General features: G+C 40.0%; 1 protein-coding gene across 3 annotated transcripts in view; it reads left to right on the top strand.

The window, feature by feature from the left end:
- The window catches only part of GPM6A (glycoprotein M6A), a 256670-nt gene that overhangs the window by 229491 nt on the left and 8892 nt on the right, over window positions 1-18287 (top strand). For all 3 annotated transcript variants that reach the window (XM_061404099.1, XM_061404100.1, XM_061404098.1), the window contains exon 4: window positions 11676-11829. In XM_061404099.1, the coding sequence (XP_061260083.1) occupies window positions 11676-11829 (154 nt within the window). The remainder of the gene's footprint in view (window positions 1-11675; window positions 11830-18287) is intronic.

Genomic DNA, 18287 nt, shown 5'->3' with positions numbered 1-18287 from the left:
CCACGGCCTTCCTCTTCACCTGGTGCTCTGTCCACATGCCTGCTGCTCAGATTTCCCTTTCTGAAGGACCCCAGTCACATTGGGTTCGCCTTATCATTTTTAGTTTGCTTACCTCTGCAAAGGCCCCGTCTCCAAGTAAGGTTACATTCTGAGGTACGGGGGGTTAGGAATTCATCATATGAATTTCAGAGGAACACAATTTTGACTCATAACAAACAGGAACAGTATGCCACACAGAGTGTTTATGTTGAATTGTGTGTGTGTGTGTGTGCTCAGTCATGTCTGACTCTTTGCGACCCCAGGGACTGTCGCCCACCAGGCTCCTCTGTCCATGGGATTTCCCAGGCAAGACTACTGGAGTGGATTGCCATTTCCTACTCCAGGGGATCTTCTTAATCCAGGGATTGAACCCATGTTTCTTGTATCTCCTGCATTGGCAGGCGGATTCTTTATTTTTTAATTTTTTAAAATATAAATTAATTTTAATTGGAGGCTAATTTACAATATTGTATTGGTTTTGCCATACATCAACATGAATCTGCCAGAGGTGTACACGTGTTTCCCATCCTGAACCCTCCTCCCACCTCCCTCCCCATACAATCCCTCTGGGTCATCCCAGTGAACCAGCCCCATGTAGACCACTGCACCACCTGGGAATCACACACAATGTTTAAAGTAACAAAACTAAGTGGTTACTTTTTATCCCGTTTTACAGGTAAAGAAAAATATGTATTTACGGTTATCCACTGTATCTGAGGGGATTGGTCCCAGGACTCCTGTAGAGACCAAGACCCAAAGATGCCTGAGTCTCTTATATAAAAAAGTGTAGTGTTGTATTTAACCTTACACACATCCCTCCATATACTTTAAATCATTTCCAAATTACTTATAATACCTAATACAATATAAACTCTGTAATTGTCAGTATAAATGCTATAAAATCATTGCTGGCATGTGGCAAATTCAAGTTTTGCTTTTTGGAACTTTCTGGCATATTTAAAAAAATATTTTCCATTCATCATTGGTTAAATTCAAGGATATCAAAAAGGAAGACCAGCTGTATTTATTATTTTAATCTTTTCTCTTAGCCTCAGATATTTATAGATTTTCACTGCATCATAAGACATACTCTGTAGAATTACCTTTACAGAGTGTATCATGACTCATGGCTCATTTTCCTAACTTTAAGTTAAGTTTTAATAATAAATCCAGTATTAATAATACGAAATGTTTGTTAGGTGCTTATATATGCCAGTTGCTATGCATGGAACTTTACGAAATACTAGGATATTTAATCCTCCAAACTATGTGAGTAGGCACCAGTATTGTTGAGATGTAAATATTAATAATTACCTTTATTTCACAGATGATGAACCTGCCACCAAGAGATGAGTACATGGTGGGTGGTGGAGTCAGATTTGCATTCAAGCCTGTGGCACAGAGTCCCTCACTAACCTCATAATCAGGATTTGTCTCGTCATTTATGTTTTATTTGGGCTAATTTCATAGGAGAATTATCTGACTGTGAGAGTTTTTAATAATTCACCAGCCCCTATTGTTTTACATTTTAGCGATATCATTCATTGGTGACTGGAAAGTTCCTTCATGGCAAAGATGTCCTCATTTTAACCTTGACTTTTATCCACAATCATGAGTTATCTCTTTTTATAAGATAAGGATGCTCTGTGCAAGGTGAAATAACTCAGTAGTCGATTTTGATGACCGCCTCTAAAAGAGTCTTAGGTAACTTTCTAAGTAAAGTTGTCATCAAGGAACTCTGCATTCTAGTCTATCTCTAAAATTCAGTGTCTTCAAAAGTAAATTTTAAAAATAATAATACCATTGATTCAAGACTGCCAAGTTCCTCAAATAAGTCTTAGTCTCTCTCTAGGATATCCCATGGGCGGAGGAGCCTGGTGGGCTGCAGTCCATGGGGTCACAAGGAGTCGGACACGACTGAGCGACTTCCCTTTCACTTTTCACTTTCATGCATTGGAGAAGGCAATGGCAACCCACTCCAGTGTTCTTGCCTGGAGAACCCCAGGGGAGCCTGGTGGGCTGCCATCTATGGGATCGCACAGAGTTGGACACAACTGAAGCGACTTAGCAGCAGCAGCAGGATATTCTAAATCTAACCTCAAGAAGGCAACATCATTTTTTTTTTTTTTTCAGATTATAGCAATGCATTTTAGCACTCTCTCAATAGGGCATAAAGCGGGATGGGGAAACATAAACTGCTTCAAGCATAGTGGTCATATTTAGAAATATTTACCACAGGTATCTGAAGCAGATCTCACACATGCACTTATAGTTTCAGAACTGGACTCTAAATACAGGACAGTGGACCAATCTCAGTGTGACCGTGCAGTTATTAACTGTGCTGGTACATAAATTATGGCAAAAACAGAAAACATGGTCTCATTCTATTCAGGTTTCGAGCATAAAAATGAACAAAAAATTTTGGTGAGCCTTAGAAGATGACATTGACAGAATGGGAAAATTTCTTATAAAAAGTAAATCTTCTAGTGTTGGAATTTTTAATTCGAAATACTTAAAACTGCTGGAAAGCAAAAATTGAAAAAAAGAAAAAGTCTAAATCATCTTGCTTCCTTCCCAGTCACCATAGGTCGTGGTTGGAATTCAGTTCAAATAAAAATACCTTCTCAAAAATATTGAGCCAAGGTTTTGTTTTATGTTCGTTTTTGTTCTTTTGATTATTCAAGTCATGACATATAATTTTCTGCTAAATTGTTCTTTTCTAAATTTGTATATTCAGTGGCATTTTCATTCTCATTAGACTTCTCTATATATCAGATCATCCATCCGATCATTCTAGGATATAATTTCATAGCATTTAGGAAATGCTTTGTGAAATGCTCCTTATATTTTTAAAAGACTTACCTATAGCTCAAATGATAAAGAATTTGCCTGCAATGCAGGAGACCCAGGTTTGATCCCTGGGTTGAGAAGATCCCCTGGAGAAGGAAATGGCAACCCACTCCAGTATTCTTGCCTGGAAAATTCCATGAACAGAGGAGTTTGGTGGACTACAGTCCATGGAGTCGCAAAGGTCAGACATGGTTAAGTAACACACACATATTTTTAAAATCCTAAAGCATTTTTTCAAAAATAAACTTTTTTTTAATTTAATTTTATTTTTAAACTTTACAATATTGTATTAGTTTTGCCAAATATCGAAATGAATCCACCACAGGTATACCTGTGTTCCCCATCCTGAACCCTCCTCCCTCCTCCCTCCCCATACCCTCCCTCTGGGTCGTCCCAGTTCACCAGCCCCAAGCATCCAGTATCGTGCATCGAACCCGGACTGGCGACTCCTTTCATACATGATATTATACATGTTTCGATGCCATTCTCCCAAATCTCCCCACCCTCTCCCTCTCCCACAGAGTCCATAAGACTGATCTATACAGGGCATACACACTGAGGAAACCAGAAGGGAAAGAGACACGTGTACCCCAATGTTCATCGCAGCACTGTTTATAATAGCCAGGACATGGAAGCAACCTAGATGCCCATCAGCAGATGAATGGATAAGAAAGCTGTGGTACAGATACACAATGGAGTATTACTCAGCCATTAAAAAGAATACATTTGAATCAGTTCTAATGAGATGGATGAAACTGGAACCTATTATACAGAGTGAAGTAAGCCAGAAAGAAAAACACCAATACAGTATACTAACGCATATATATGGAATTTAGAAAGATGGTAACAATAACCCTGTGTACGAGACAGCAAAAAATAAACTTTTAATCTTACAATAGTTTTAGATGTACAGAATGATGAAGATGGTACAGAGAATGTCCATATATATCAAACTCAGTTTTCTGTAGTAACATCTTACTTTAGCATGGTACATTTGTCACAACAAGTAAGCCTATATAGAAACATTACTATTGACTAAAGTCCACGCTGTGTTCAGGCTTTTTTAGTTTTTCCTAAATCAAGCGTTCTTTTTCTCTCCTAGTATCCCACTCAGGGAGTACAGATAGCATGTCACAGGTCAGTCATTCCTCCTTAGGCTACTCTGACCTGTGACATTTTCCAAGACTTCCCTTGTTCTTGGTGGTCTAGAAGGTTTTGTGGGGTAGAAGTTAGGCATTTTATAGAATGTACCTGAGTTGAAATCTGGTATATTTCTCATGATTTGGACTGGGGCTTTGGACTTCGGGAAGGAACAGTACAGAGACTACTTTCTCATCACATCATTTCTCATACATTTAATGAACTGTTGAAAAAGGAAACTAGAGACATGAAGTAACACTCTCTGATTCATGTCTTCCTAAATGAAATAGTTCTGTTAAAAGCAATCCCATTATACATATAAAAGCAGAAAGGAGAATGGTGGTTGCCAGGGGCTGAGAGTAGGGAAGTGGGGAGATGTGATCAAAGCGTACAAACTTTCAGCTTTACAGAATGAATAAATTGTTGACGGACTTGCCTAGAGGTCCAGTGGTTAAGACTCTGTGCTTATCCACTGCAGAGGATAAGGGTTCAATCCCTGATCAGGGAATTAAGATTGCACATGCCACGCAGTGGAACCAAAATAGCTAAATAAAATAAAATATGGGGGAAATATGTTAAAATACAGTTACCATAGATGAATTGTACATAGCAGGATAATAGTGTTTTCATTTTTCCAGAATATTTAAAACCTTCAGTTTTTTTATTTAATTAATATAAAATTAAATCTTAGAATTTGATGCCCACTGAAAAGTTCTTAGGAAAGATTGAAGGCGGGAGGAGAAGGGGATGACAGAGGATGAGATGGTTGGGTGGTATCACTGACTCAATGGACATGAGTTTGAGTAAACTCCAGGAGTTGGTGACGGACAGAGAGGCCTGGCATGCCCAGTCCATGGGGTTGCAGAGAGTTGGACATGACTGAGTGACTGAACTGAACTGAACTGAAGTTCTAAGGAGATATAGCTATAACTAATGAATTTTCAATTTCTGCTTATAAAGATATTCTAGTTTAAATGAAGTCGCTTGCACATATAGATTTTTTAATCAAATTTTATAATAAAGCTAGAAATTCACCTTAAGGATGGATAGAAATTATCCTCCAATTCATAGGCTTTATGAACCCTAATGTGGCATCCTGAATCCATTCACTTACAGTAACTGCTTCTACTGTGAGTAACCTCGATTTTATATGTTCAGGTGACACTGCAAATAGAAATACGTTTTCTTAAATTGGTTCCATTGATTTTAATGTGCCAAATATTTCCATACATGTAAAAGTTATAATTTAAACAGGCTACTGGATTGGGGATTCAATGAGAACTGTGGATTACAGATGGTCTTTTGCAATACTGATTGTTTAGTAGGTACCTGTCTTTTCCAATCAGAAGGCTCATGCCCACTGTACTGGGAATAATCTCCACAAAAAGATTTTTATTTTATCATTTCTTTTAGGAAAAAAAAGAATTATATCTTTCTGACTTTGCATTTAAACCAGTAACGTTTTACAAAACATGAAATTTTACCACATTTTTTGAGACTCAATTTCCTCATTTTAAGATTAGCTACCATAGTTTATGTTTTTTAATTACTTTATGGGGAGATGACATATATTAAGGATATAAAAATCAAAAGCTCACTGAGGAATGAATAAGCCTGGTGGTGGTGGTGGTTTAGTCGCTCAGTCGTGTCCAACTCTGGCGACCACATGGATTGTAGCCCGCCAGATTCCTGTGTCCGTGGGATTTCCCAGGCAAGAATACTGGAGTGGGTTGCCATTTTCTTCTCCAAGGGATATTCCCTACCCCAACTCCCACCCCCCAGGGATTGAACTCGTGTCTCCTGCATTGGCAGGTGGTTCTTTACCACCGAGCCACCAGGAAGGCCCATGTCTAAGCCTAGTATTATCATATTGGGATTCTTGGTCAGAAGACCATTTCTCAGATATTTACAACGTAACTGACAATAAAATAGCATTCACTAAAGGGAAATTTCCTCTATAGTAATATTTGTTGGAGAAGGCAATGGCATCCCAGTCCAGTACTCTTGCCTGGAGAATCCCATGGACGGAGGAGCCTGGTAGGCTGCAGTTCATGGGGTCGCTGAGAGTCGGACACGACTGAGCGACTTCACTTTCACTTTCCACTTTCATGCATCGGAGAAGGAAATGGCAACCCACTCCAGTGTTTTTGCCTGGAGAATCCCAGGGACGGCGGGGCCTGGTGGGCTGCTGTCTATGGGGTTGCACAGAGTCAGACGCGACTGAAGCGACTTAGCAGCAGCAATATTTGTTGGAAAAGAGGCTGGCAGTGCTTTTCTCTCTAATATGATTTGATTTGATTTGAATTCTGCTTTCACTTGAAAAAGTAAAGCCTACATAAGCACATGCATGCTGAGCACACTGATGGACATGGCTGGCTTACAGTGTTTGTTCAGACAGTGGTTAAAATCTTCGAAAGACATTTTTGACCGGTATATACCCAAGGCCTCATATAGTACACATTGTTGACACAGGGATATTTTAATTATTAATGAATTAAAGAGTAAAGGACTTTGATTAAGGGTTTGGAAAATAGAAATAAGCTCCATAAGTAACCTGAAGGGTGCAAACTAGAATGAACTATTTAGAATACTGCAATCATCCAAGTGTTAGATAGGGCAACTGCAAACTCATGATGAATCCTGTACTATATTCTGAAGCATTTTAGTTTGATCTGTTGAATGAATAAGACCAGTGCAAGGTAATAAAGGAGAGCATTACAATTAGTATATTTTTAATAGATTTTATTTTTTAGAGCAACTTTAGGTTCATAGAAAAATTGAACAGAAAATATATTAATAGAAATTTCTTAAATATCCCCAACCCCGACATCTCAACAGCCTCCCTCACTATCTAAATCCTGCACCAGGTGGTACATTTGCTACAATTAATGAGCTGACATGGACTCAGGATAATCACCCAAAGTCCATAATTTCCCTGAGACTTCACGCTTGGTGTTGCACATTCGGTGTGTTTAGACAAGTGTCTGACACATATCTGACTCTGTGGTGTAAAACAGAATACTTTCACTGCCCTGAAAATCCCATGCGCCACCTGTCCATCCTCCTCTTTCCACGCCTGGCAGCCGCCTGTCCTCTTACTGTCGCCATAGTGTTGCCTTTTCCAGAATGTCATATAACTGGAATCACATGTTACGTAATCTTTTCAGACTTTCTTCACTTAGTCATATGCATTTAAGGTTCTTCCATGTTTTCCTGTGACTTTATATAAGTCATTTCTCTTAGTGCCGAATAATATTCCATCATCTGAATATAGCAGTTTATTCCTCCATTCAGCTACTGAAGGACATTTTAGCTGCTTCCATGTCTTGACAATTAGGAATAAAATGGGTAGAAACATGGCAAATAGTTTTTTTTTTTTTTTAAAGCAAGTTTCTGATCACCACTTGTGCCAAGATAGCTTTAGGCCATACTGTTGACAATAATGATGATTACATATTTTCAAGTAATTTACTACATAACGCAAGTAATTTTTTCTTCAGTAAACTTTACACTGTGTGCTTCTCGCAGCCTACTGAGTTCAGTATTGTTGGTGCTGCTCCATTTTGCATTCTTAGTGATAGCATATTCAGGCATCCGTTTGCTTTCCTTTGCCTTGGTATTCTCTCATATTAGAGCTGTGGTTCTCAACCAGATGCTGTTTCCCCACTCCTTGCCTTCTCCCCGCAGGGGACACAGAAATTTTGGTTATGTAACTATTGTCTATTGAGTAGAGACCGGGGATGTTGTTAAACATGTTGCAATACACAGGGCACTATCCATAACAAAGAATATTCTGGCCCAAATTTTCAATAGTGCTGAATCTGGGAAATCTTGATTTCAAATTTGGTTCATATCAGTCCCTCACTCACCTATGAATTTGGCTATTTTGTTGACATTGACATGGATTTCTGGCTAATCATTCCAATTGTGCTTTTTTTTTTTTTTTTCCCCGACTTCAGGTGTGGTACCCTGAAGAGCCTAAGGAAAATATCAGAGAAGTTTTCACATCAAATGTACTCATGAGAGCTTTATTGATTCCCATAGAGCAGCAGTTCTTTATGTTAGATGCCCATTAAAATTGTCTGCAAAGATATTGTAAATTCAGATATAATTGTCACGGGCAAAGCCTGATCTCTTTCTCAGATCTGCCAGATGATCTCGCTGTGTGTGCACGGTTGGAAACCACTGTCAGAGGCATGCCCCGCAGCTCACGTTCACTCAGCGAGACTGCTGGATGACCAGATCACTCAGCCCGGAGGTGTTTCTGCCTTCAAATCTACAGCTGTTTTCTCTTGCTCTTCAAGTGGGGACATGATTGAATTGATAATCTATAAATGCATTCCCAATGAGGAAATGTCATTGAAAACATATTTTTGGGAAATGAGGGAGCTCTGAGTTAAAAAATACTTTACCTAAGTATTTTTATAAGCTGTGCTGTAAAACACTGATGAGAAAGAGACTTTATAGACAGTGTCCTGAGTGGAACCCAACAGTATATGTTTCGTATATGTTTGCATATACCCACAGGGAGGCCTGGCGTGCTGTGGTTCATGGGGTCGCAAAGAGTCGGACACGACTGAGCGACTGAACTGAACTGAACTGGTAGATCCATTTAATTCATTTCACTGAAGTTTGAGTCTGCGTTATGCCCAAATTTATTCATTATATCATAACATTAAATTTGATATATGGCTAATTTTTTCAGTGTTTACATAATCCTTAGATTCAGAGACCCTTGGAGTCAGAGTCAGCTGGCTCTTTTTCATCAGTTCAGCTAACGTCTGAGATGTTATTTTTACCCAGACTGGTACACATCTGCTGAGTTCCCCTAGAAAGTCTATGGCTTAACCAAGTGTGATTTTCTTAGACATCAAGCTTAAATTCATAGGCATACAGATGAAAAATAAATTACCTTTTACAAGTCACTCTCAAGTTAAATACACTGTAATCTCAAAGCTGCATCATCAAGGGGTAATCATGTGTTTTAACCTTCTTCCAAAGACTAAGAAAACCTTGTTTCTTGCAGTTCCATATTTCAATCTCCCTTCTAAATTTCAAACAATAATTAGAACATCCAGGTTGAAATCAAAATAATACATATTTTTAAAAATTTTAAGCCACTAAGAAGGAATTCACAGCAAGATTGTTGAGTGTAATACTAACACATATTAGATCCTCAACAAATGTATTTTGAATAAAAATAAACACAAAACAAGAACTATGGTAACAAGAAGGTACCTATTGTGAAAGTCATTTGCATGTTCTGATGAAATGGTACTCAATAATGATGTGATAATAAGATTGCTGGATATTGATTATGAATCTGGCACCCACGTCTTTATCATTTAATGGCATTAAATGTCATTAATGTCATTAAAAAAATGATAGTTTTTACCATCCAAGATCAACAAGTTAACTAATCTAAACCAAACCAAAGAAATTTTACTGAGATATTTTTATTTGTGAGTTAGGAGGAAATGGTCAGTGTTTTAATATAAGTGAGAGATACATTAAACTGTGGCTGAAAAAGGAAGAGCCAGTGAGTCCACTTTATATATCAGACTTCCATAAGACCCACTCTCTCTCCTTTCTATAAACAGGGCCACTGCTGTTTAGTTTAGAAAGTAAAATATATTGTTGTTCAAGGCAATAAACACCACATGCGAATAAATAGTTTACAAAATATTTATAACAATAACGATGTATGGTGACAGATGTTAACTAGACTTATTGCAATGACTGTTTCACAATATATACAAATAGCAAACCATTATGTTGTACACCTGAAACTGATATATCAATTATACCTCAGTTTAGAAAAAAAGAGTAGCTCATATATTTAATGCTCAGACAACAAAAAATACCTGTCATATTACTAGCAGTGGAAAGCTAGAAATAAGATGATAATCATGAGATATTTTATTACATATAGAGAATGTTTACCTAGAATCACACTTTATCAATTCAAATAATTTTTCAATCTTAGTAATTATCAGACTCTAAGGGAAAACATAAAGTAGGAAGATAGCCTTATATTTTTAGCATGTTTAGTATGGATACTTTAGTGACTATGAACTCCCTAAAATGTAACTGCTTTGTACTCCAACTCAGAAGTAAAATCTTTTGTATGTTAGAACAAAAGTTAATGCACTAGTCCTCATGAAAACATGTTCTCGCAGCAAAGATTGATTCTGTAAAATTCAGCTTTATTACTATGCTGTGACATTATAGCAAATACGGTTTCAGAATTCACTCTTTCCATTGCCTTGTGAAGTAGCAGCAGCAACACAGTTCAGAGAATTCCGGGCCAGCTTGAGTGTAAACCCATAGAATCCAGAGTCCCATTCCACCGTAAACAGCACCATCAAAAGAAGCTTTTGAAAAGTCCCCTGGGTCGGAAAGGAATACAAGGCCAAATGGAACCGAAAGGCCTGCGGATCACTCTCCTGTGGGTTCTGAGTCGCCGTTACCCTCCAGAGGACTGGGTCTGAAGTGGCAGTATCATGTTCATTATTCTTGAGATTGTAAATTAGCACTGAGGCCTACAATTCTGCATAATGAAAATGTTAATAAACAGAGCTTTTTCCTCCCAGGAGTTCCATTAACAAGATTTCTTCAGTTTGGGGTAGTTTCCAGACTTTCGAGAGGCTTCCTCTTCCAGCGGAAGACGTTAAGTAATTTTCCCAGACTTGAGAACTTCTCATGCTTTTTATTTTCTGCAAACATGAAGCCTAATTTCCTTATTCTATACATTCCTATCATTCAGGCAAGATATATGTTTGGTGGTAGTAGGAATAATCACAATAATACTACCTAGAATAAAAAGTACTGATACTTTGCCTGGGCTTCGAATGAGCCAGGTTTGACGCTCAGTGCTTCCACCGAATCATCTCATTCCAGCCTCTCAACAGTCATGCAGTGAGTGTAACTGTAGATTACAATTGTGATTGTAATTTCAGATCAGTTTAGCAGGCATGCTCTGCTAAACTAATCACAAAGAGGCATAAAAAGCAGCCTAGACTCAATCCAGTTCAGAAATCTGTGGCTTTAACCAGCATGCTTTAAGGCCCCCTTTCTTGCTAAACAAATGTGACATCTAGGCTGGGGACACAGTAAATGAGTGGCATATCAGTGCTTGATAAATCAATCAGTCAATCAAAGGTAAAGTTAGTGTGCATGAAAGAAGAATTAGACTTAAAGTTTACAAAAGTCATTCAGAAAGAGGAGTAGAAATACACACTCATATCATTATATACCAAAATGACCTGTGAGTCATTGTACTTAGCTTAAATATTTATGATGTGAATTTGTGCCCATTTAGTTGTCATACAAAGCTATTCATCTTAAATTTATCAGTTAATGTTTTCTAAAGTTAAAAAAATGTGTGGTGAGGTTTTCAAGATCAATACATGAATGAAACAGGCATTAAGATGCAGATGGAGGAACTCTTCCTCTGTACATCAGAAACTCTGTGATGTAGTTTTCCAGCCCCTTTCTTCTCGTGATCCATGTTCACCCTCTCTCAGCTTCCTTACTGGTGGCAGGACCTACCGGAGTGGTAAATATTGAGCTGTGTAGGTTAAACACAGAATCCCTCCTTCCCAGTAGCTTATATGTTTTCTGTCTCGACTTTTTCTCTGTTGCAGTTTATTATGCTGACATACCTTTTCATGCTGGCCTGGCTGGGAGTCACGGCATTCACCTCACTGCCAGTTTACATGTATTTCAACCTGTGGACCATCTGCCGAAACACCACCTTAGTGGAGGGAGCGAATCTCTGCCTGGACCTTCGTCAGTTTGGTAGGTGTATCCCTGGCTGTAAATACAGCACCTCATATGGTTTGCTCCATTTTAAAATAGTGTAATGGAAAAGAAGACAGCAACCCACCCCAGTATTCTTGCCTGAAAAGTCCCAGGGACACAGGAGCCTGGCAGGCTACAGTCTAAGGGTTGCAAGGGGTTGGAAACAACTGAGCAACTGAGAAAACTAGTGTAAACCACTTTGGAACCATAATTACTTCGACCAGAGAGAGAGGTGCATCAGAATCTTCATGTTTAAGTCATTCTTCTAAAACCAAACTAAGGGAATTTCAGAGTGAGTGCAAGTCACTCTTATGAACCGTGTAGTGTTTGCATAGTATTTTCATTCTCCCCTGATAAACTATATAGTCTGTGAAGTCTGTATGAAGCTCATCTAAGAAACAGATACTTCTTTGTTTTCTGAAACAGGGGGAAAAACTAAACTTTACCATTTCATAATAATAAAAAAAAAAACTAAATCAATCAGTAGTCCTCTTCAGTTCAGTTCAGTTCAGTTGCTCAGTCGTGTCTGACTCTTTGCGACCTCATGAATCGCAGCATGCCAGGCCTCCCTGTCCATCACCAACTCCCAGACTTCACCCAGACTCACGTCCATCCAGTCAGTGATGCCATCCAGCCATCTCATCCTCTGTCGTCCCCTTCTCCTCTTGCCCCCAATCCCTCCCAGCATCAGAGTCTTTTCCAATGAGTCAACTCTTCGCATGAGGTGGCCAAAGTACTGGAGTTTCAGCTTTAGCATCATTCCTTCCAAAGAACACCCAGGGCTGATCTCCTTCAGAATGGACTGGTTGGATCTCCTTGCAGTCCAAGGGACTCTTAGGTTATTTTTATTTAGGGCTGAAACCTCATGTAATAATAATAATTTCTTACGTGTATAAGGGCTTACAATAGTTTGTATATGTTTGCCTGTTTAGTTCTCACAGTAATTCTGTGTGGTGGGTACTGTGGTTATCCTCTTTATAAATGACAAAACTGAGGTCCCAGGAGGTTAAGTTTCCTGTCCAAGGTGACACGGCTAGTAAGTGAGAGTGCTGGATTCACTCCATCCAGTTTCAGAGTCTGTTCTTGGTTTGAAGTGAGCTACCTCACCTGTTGAAACAAGCACTGAACTATGAATGAGGAAAGTTGAGTCTAATCTCACCTAACCTGTTTGGAATCCCATCCCATCCTTTGTAATAATATGGGGGCTACAGAATTTATAGAAGATATGCAAAGTCATGTGCTCAAACTGATATTTTTTCACAACACAACTGTTAGTGGATTGCCATTCCCTTCTCCAGGGGATCTTCCTGACTCAGGGATTGAACTCAGGTCTCTTGCATTGCAGGTGAATTCTTTACCATCCAAGCCACCAGGGAAGACCTTTAAAATCTAATAGAGTGTTATAAATGTTTTTCTCTAATGCAGGTGTCCCTGTACTTCAGGCAAGTGGGAAACAGTTCAGTAGAGGGGATCGCAAGGTTAGACTGTGGCTCTGAGGTTAGACTGTAGACAGACTGCAGGGTATGGTCGAACCAGTCCATCACCAGCTAGCCCAATGTTTCAAAACAGTGTCTACCTACGCTCTTGTTAGAAGGAGTTCCAGCCCCCATTGTGTGATGCAGATGAAAATCAGGATGATTTTCTGTGCATGCGGTTCTCGGCAAGAAGATGATGGAAGGAATGTGGACAGGTCTTCTCTGGGGAAAGTTTTAACCTTGAAATCATGTCCCTGTAAACACAGGAAAAGGAAACCTTGGCACCTACTGCTGGAGGACACTGGAAAATAGCTGCTCAGAAAACCACAGCCCTAACTTCAGCATCCCCACCCCCAACTAAAATGTCTTCCTTTAATTCTTCTAATCTGAAAAATTAAAATTGGAAGAGATGTGGCTAGTCTCACAGAGAGGGTTGCCAGGTAAATTACAGGACACCCAGTTAAGTTGGAATTTCTGATAAGTAATATATGTAGTCCAGTACATCCCAGATATTGTAGGGGATATACATCGGGTAAGTGTAAAGCATGACTATGATTAAAGCTGCTCTTTGAACCTTAGCCCTGTTACAGCATAGTTCAGTTCAGTCACTCAGTCATGTCTGACTCTTTGGGACCCCATGAACTACAGCACACCAGGCCTCCCTGTCCATCACCGACTCCTGGAGCTTGATCAAACTCATGTCCATTGAGTTGGTGGTGCCATCCAACCATCTCATCTTCTGCCGTCCCCTTCTCCTCCCACTTTCAATCTTTCCTAGCATCAGGGTATTCTCCAATGAGTCAGTTCTTCGCATCACGTGGCCAATGGATTAGTTTCAGCTTCACCATCAGTCCTCCCAGTGAATATTCAGGACTGATTTCCTTTGGGATGGACTGGTTTGATCTTGCAGTCCAAGGGACTCTCAAGAGTCTTCTCCAACACCACAGTTCAAAAGCATCAATTCTTTGGCGCTCAGCTTTCTTTATAGTTCAACTCTCACATCCATGCATGACTACAGGAAAAACCATAGCTTTGACTAGATGGACTTTTGTTGGCAAAGTAATGTCTCTGCTTTTTAATATGCTGTCTAAAGGAGATCAGTCCTGGGTGAAACTCCAGTACTTTGGCCACCTCATGCAAAGAGTTGACTCATTGGAAAAGACTCTGATGCTGGGAGGGATTGGGGGCAGGAGGAGAAGGGGACGACAGAGGATGAGATGGCTGGATGGCATCACTGACTCGATGGACGTGAGTTTGAGTGAACTCCGGGAGTTGGTGACGGACAGGGAGGCCTGGCATGCTGCAATTCATGGGGTCGCAAAAAGTCAGACATGACTGAGAGACTGAACTGAACTAGGCTGGTCATAGCTTTTCTTCCAAGAAGCAAGTGTCTTTTAATTTCATGGCTGCAGTCACCATCTGCAGTGATTTTGGAGGCCACAAAAATGATGTCTGTCACTGTTTCCACTGTTTCCCCATCTATTTGCCATGAAGTGATGGGACCAGATGCTGTGAATGTTTTCTCAATGTTGAGTTTTAAGTCAACTTATTCACTCTCCTCTTGTACTTTCATCCAGGATTTATTCAGGCTTAGCTTTTCTCTGTGATGTGAAGAGGTGTCATGCAACCTTTCACATCATCTGTACAGGCTTTCTGTTTGCTCTTAACAAAGAATCTACTGCCTGGACAGCATTTATTTACCCTCCAAATAATACATCTTTAATAAGAATCCTTAATGTTCATATGCAATCAAGTTATAAACAAAGGGCATCAGAAAAGAAAAAAACCAACCCCCCAATTGTGGATCACAATGGGTACAGACAGAGGCAACAGAATTTCCTGATGGGTTGTATGTGGGGGTCGACAGGAAAAGAGGATTCAAGAAGGAATTTGTCTTTTTGATTAAGCAACTGGGAAGGTTGATTAGCTATCAAATGAGATGGGAAAGCCAACCAGAAGAGCTTGCTCAGGAGTGGGGCAGGCAAGGGAGATCAGACTTCAGTTTTGGCAGTGTTGTTTTTCAGGTGCTTATTAGAAGTCTCAATAGAGTTGTCAAGGAAGAAATTGGATATTTGGGTCTTGGTTTCAGGAGAGAAGTATGGGGCTGTCTGTATGGATTTAGGAATCTTGATAATGTTTAAAGTTGAAAGCTCTGAGAGTGGCTGAGGTCAGCAAAGGAGACAGACAGGTAACTGAGGACTGAACACTGGGAAGCACCACTGAAAGAGATCCTAACTCACTGGAGGAACCAGACAAAGATACTGACAGGGAGAAGCCGGTGAGAACAGAAAGGCGAAAACAGGAGGATGTAGATTTTGGAATCCAAATAAAGAGACCATGAAGGATGCAAGTCTCCTCTGTCCATGAGATTTGCCCAGGCAAGAATACTGGAATGGGTTGCCATTTCCTTCTCCAGGGAATCTTCCCAACCCAAGGATTGAACCCATGTCTCCTGCATTGGCAGGCAGATTCTTTAACCACTGAGCCACCAGGGAAGCCTTGCGGGAGTCATCAGCTGCCTCCAATACTGCTGACTGGAGAATAGAAGGCAAACTAAGAATTCATCTTCAGTTTTAACAATGTGGAGTGCATGAGTGATCTTCATAAGGAAAGTTTCAGTGGAGGACTGGGGTGAAATTTGACTGGAAGGGGTTTAAGTGAAAATGGAAAGAAAGGAATTGCAAACTGAGCCTAAGCAACACTTCCTAGAAGTTTTGCTGCAAATGCGAATAAAGAAATAGGCAATGAAATGCATGCATAGCCAGGGTGTTTCATGTGAATGAATGAAGTCTGCAACAGATCAGCAGGAGAAAGATAGCCTTTCCTGGGAAGATTTCTCACTAATGATGATTTATTAGACACATCTTCCAGAGGTTCTTTTTAACCCCTCTTAGACTTACCATGGCAAAAAAGGAAGGTCCCAGAGAAGGATCTCTGAATTCAAGATATTGCAAGTATATATATATTTTTTTAACTGAAATAATTGCCCAAACCATTGGCAAAGCAAGTTAGTATACCAGATCCATAGACATGGAGACTTGATGGTGTACCTCAAAGCTAAGAATGTGTGAATATGTGTACATATTAAAACTAAATAATATGTCCATATATTGTTATGCAGCAAGTGCTAAAAGCTGAGGTATTAGTTTGCCCAGAAGTTGTGAATTTTTCCTTTCATGTATATATGTGTTTAACACTTCAGGAGTTCTCAAAACAAAATCAAAGACCCATTTTAGGATGAACTTGATCACTTCTGTAAAATGAGGTCTGTGGCAGCGCATCACCTATGTGCTTGTTAAAAATGCAATACTCCCGGCAAGCGTTCACAGACTCTGATGGATCAGTCCTCCGGTGGATCCAGAGATACAAATTTGTGATAGTTCCCCAGGAGATTCTGATGTGTTCAGTTTAGTCACTCAGTTGTGCCCGACTCTTTGTGACCCCAAAGACTGCAGCACGCCAGGCCTCCTTGTCCATCACCAACTCCTGGAGCTAACTCAAACTCACGTCCATTGAGTTGGTGATGCCATCCAACCATCTCATCCTCCCGTCCCCTTCTCCTCCAGCCTTCAATCTTTCTCAGCATCAGGGTCTTTCCCAGTGAGTCAATTCTTCGCATCAGGTGGCCAAAGAATTGGAGTTTCAGCTTCAGCATCTGTCCTTCCAATGAATATTCAGGACTGATCTCCTTTAGGATGGACTGGTTGGATCTCCTTGCAGTCCAAGGGACTTTCAAGAGTCTTCTCCAACACCACAGTTCCAAAGCATCAATTCTTTGGCACTCAGCTTTCTTCACAGTCCAACTCTCACATCCATACATGACTACTGGAAAAATCAGAGCTTTGACTAAACAGATCTTTGTTGGCAAAGTAATGTCTCTGCTTTTTAATGTGCTGTCTAGATTGGTCATAACTTTTCTTCTAAGGAGCAAGAGTCTTTTAATTTCATGGCTGCAGTCACCTTCTGCAGTGATTTTGGAGCCCCCCAAATCTGTCACTGTTCCCCATTGTTTCCTCATCTATTTCCCATGAAGTGATGGAACCAGATGCCATGATCTTACTTTTCTGAATGTTGAGCTTTAAGCCAACTTTTTCATTTTCCTCTTTTATTTTCCTCAAGAGTCTCTTTAGTTCTTCACTTTCTGCCATAGGGGTGGTGTCATCTGCATATCTGAGGTTATTGGTATTTCTCCTGGCAATCTTGATTCCAGCTTGTGCTTCCTCCAGCCCAGCATTTCTCATGATGTACTCTGCATAGAAGTTAAATAAGCAGGCTGACAATATACAGCCTTGACGTATTCCTTTCCTGATTTGGAACCGATCTGTTGTTCCATGTCCAGTTCTAACTGTTGCTTCTTGACCTCCACACAGATTTCTCAGGAGGCAGGTCAGGTGGTCTGATATTCCCATCTCTTTAAGAATTTTCCACAGTTTTTGTGATCCACACAGTCAAAGGCTTTGGCATAGTCAATAAAGCAGAAGTAGATGTTTTTCTGGAATTCTCTTGCTTTTTCGATGATCCACCAGATGTTGGCAATTTGATCTCTGGTTCCTCTGCCTTTTCTAAATCCAGCTTGAACACCTGGAAGTTCACATACTGTTGAAGCCTGACTTGGAGAATTTTAAGCATCACTTTACTAGCGTGTGAGATGACTGCAATTGTGTGGTAGTTTGAGCACTCTTTGGTATTGCCTTTCTTTGGGATTGGAATGAAAACTGACCTTTTCCAGTCCTGTGGCCACTGCTGAATCTTCCAAATTTGCTGGCATATTGAGTCCAGCACTTTCACAGGATCATCTTTTAGGATTTGAAATAGCTCAACTGGAATTCCATCACCTCCACTAGCTTTGTTCATAGTGATGCTTTCTAAGGCCCACTTGACTTTGCATTCCAGGATGTCTGACTCTAGGTGAGTGATCACACCATTGCGATTATCTGGCTCATGAAGATCTTTTTTGTACCATTCTTCTGTGTATTCTTG

Source organism: Bos javanicus, chromosome 27 (genome assembly GCF_032452875.1).
Source record: "Bos javanicus breed banteng chromosome 27, ARS-OSU_banteng_1.0, whole genome shotgun sequence".
Classification (NCBI taxonomy): Eukaryota; Metazoa; Chordata; class Mammalia; order Artiodactyla; family Bovidae; genus Bos; species Bos javanicus.
Note: the sequence above shows the minus strand (reverse complement) of the source record. Positions and strands in the feature narration are given on the sequence as shown.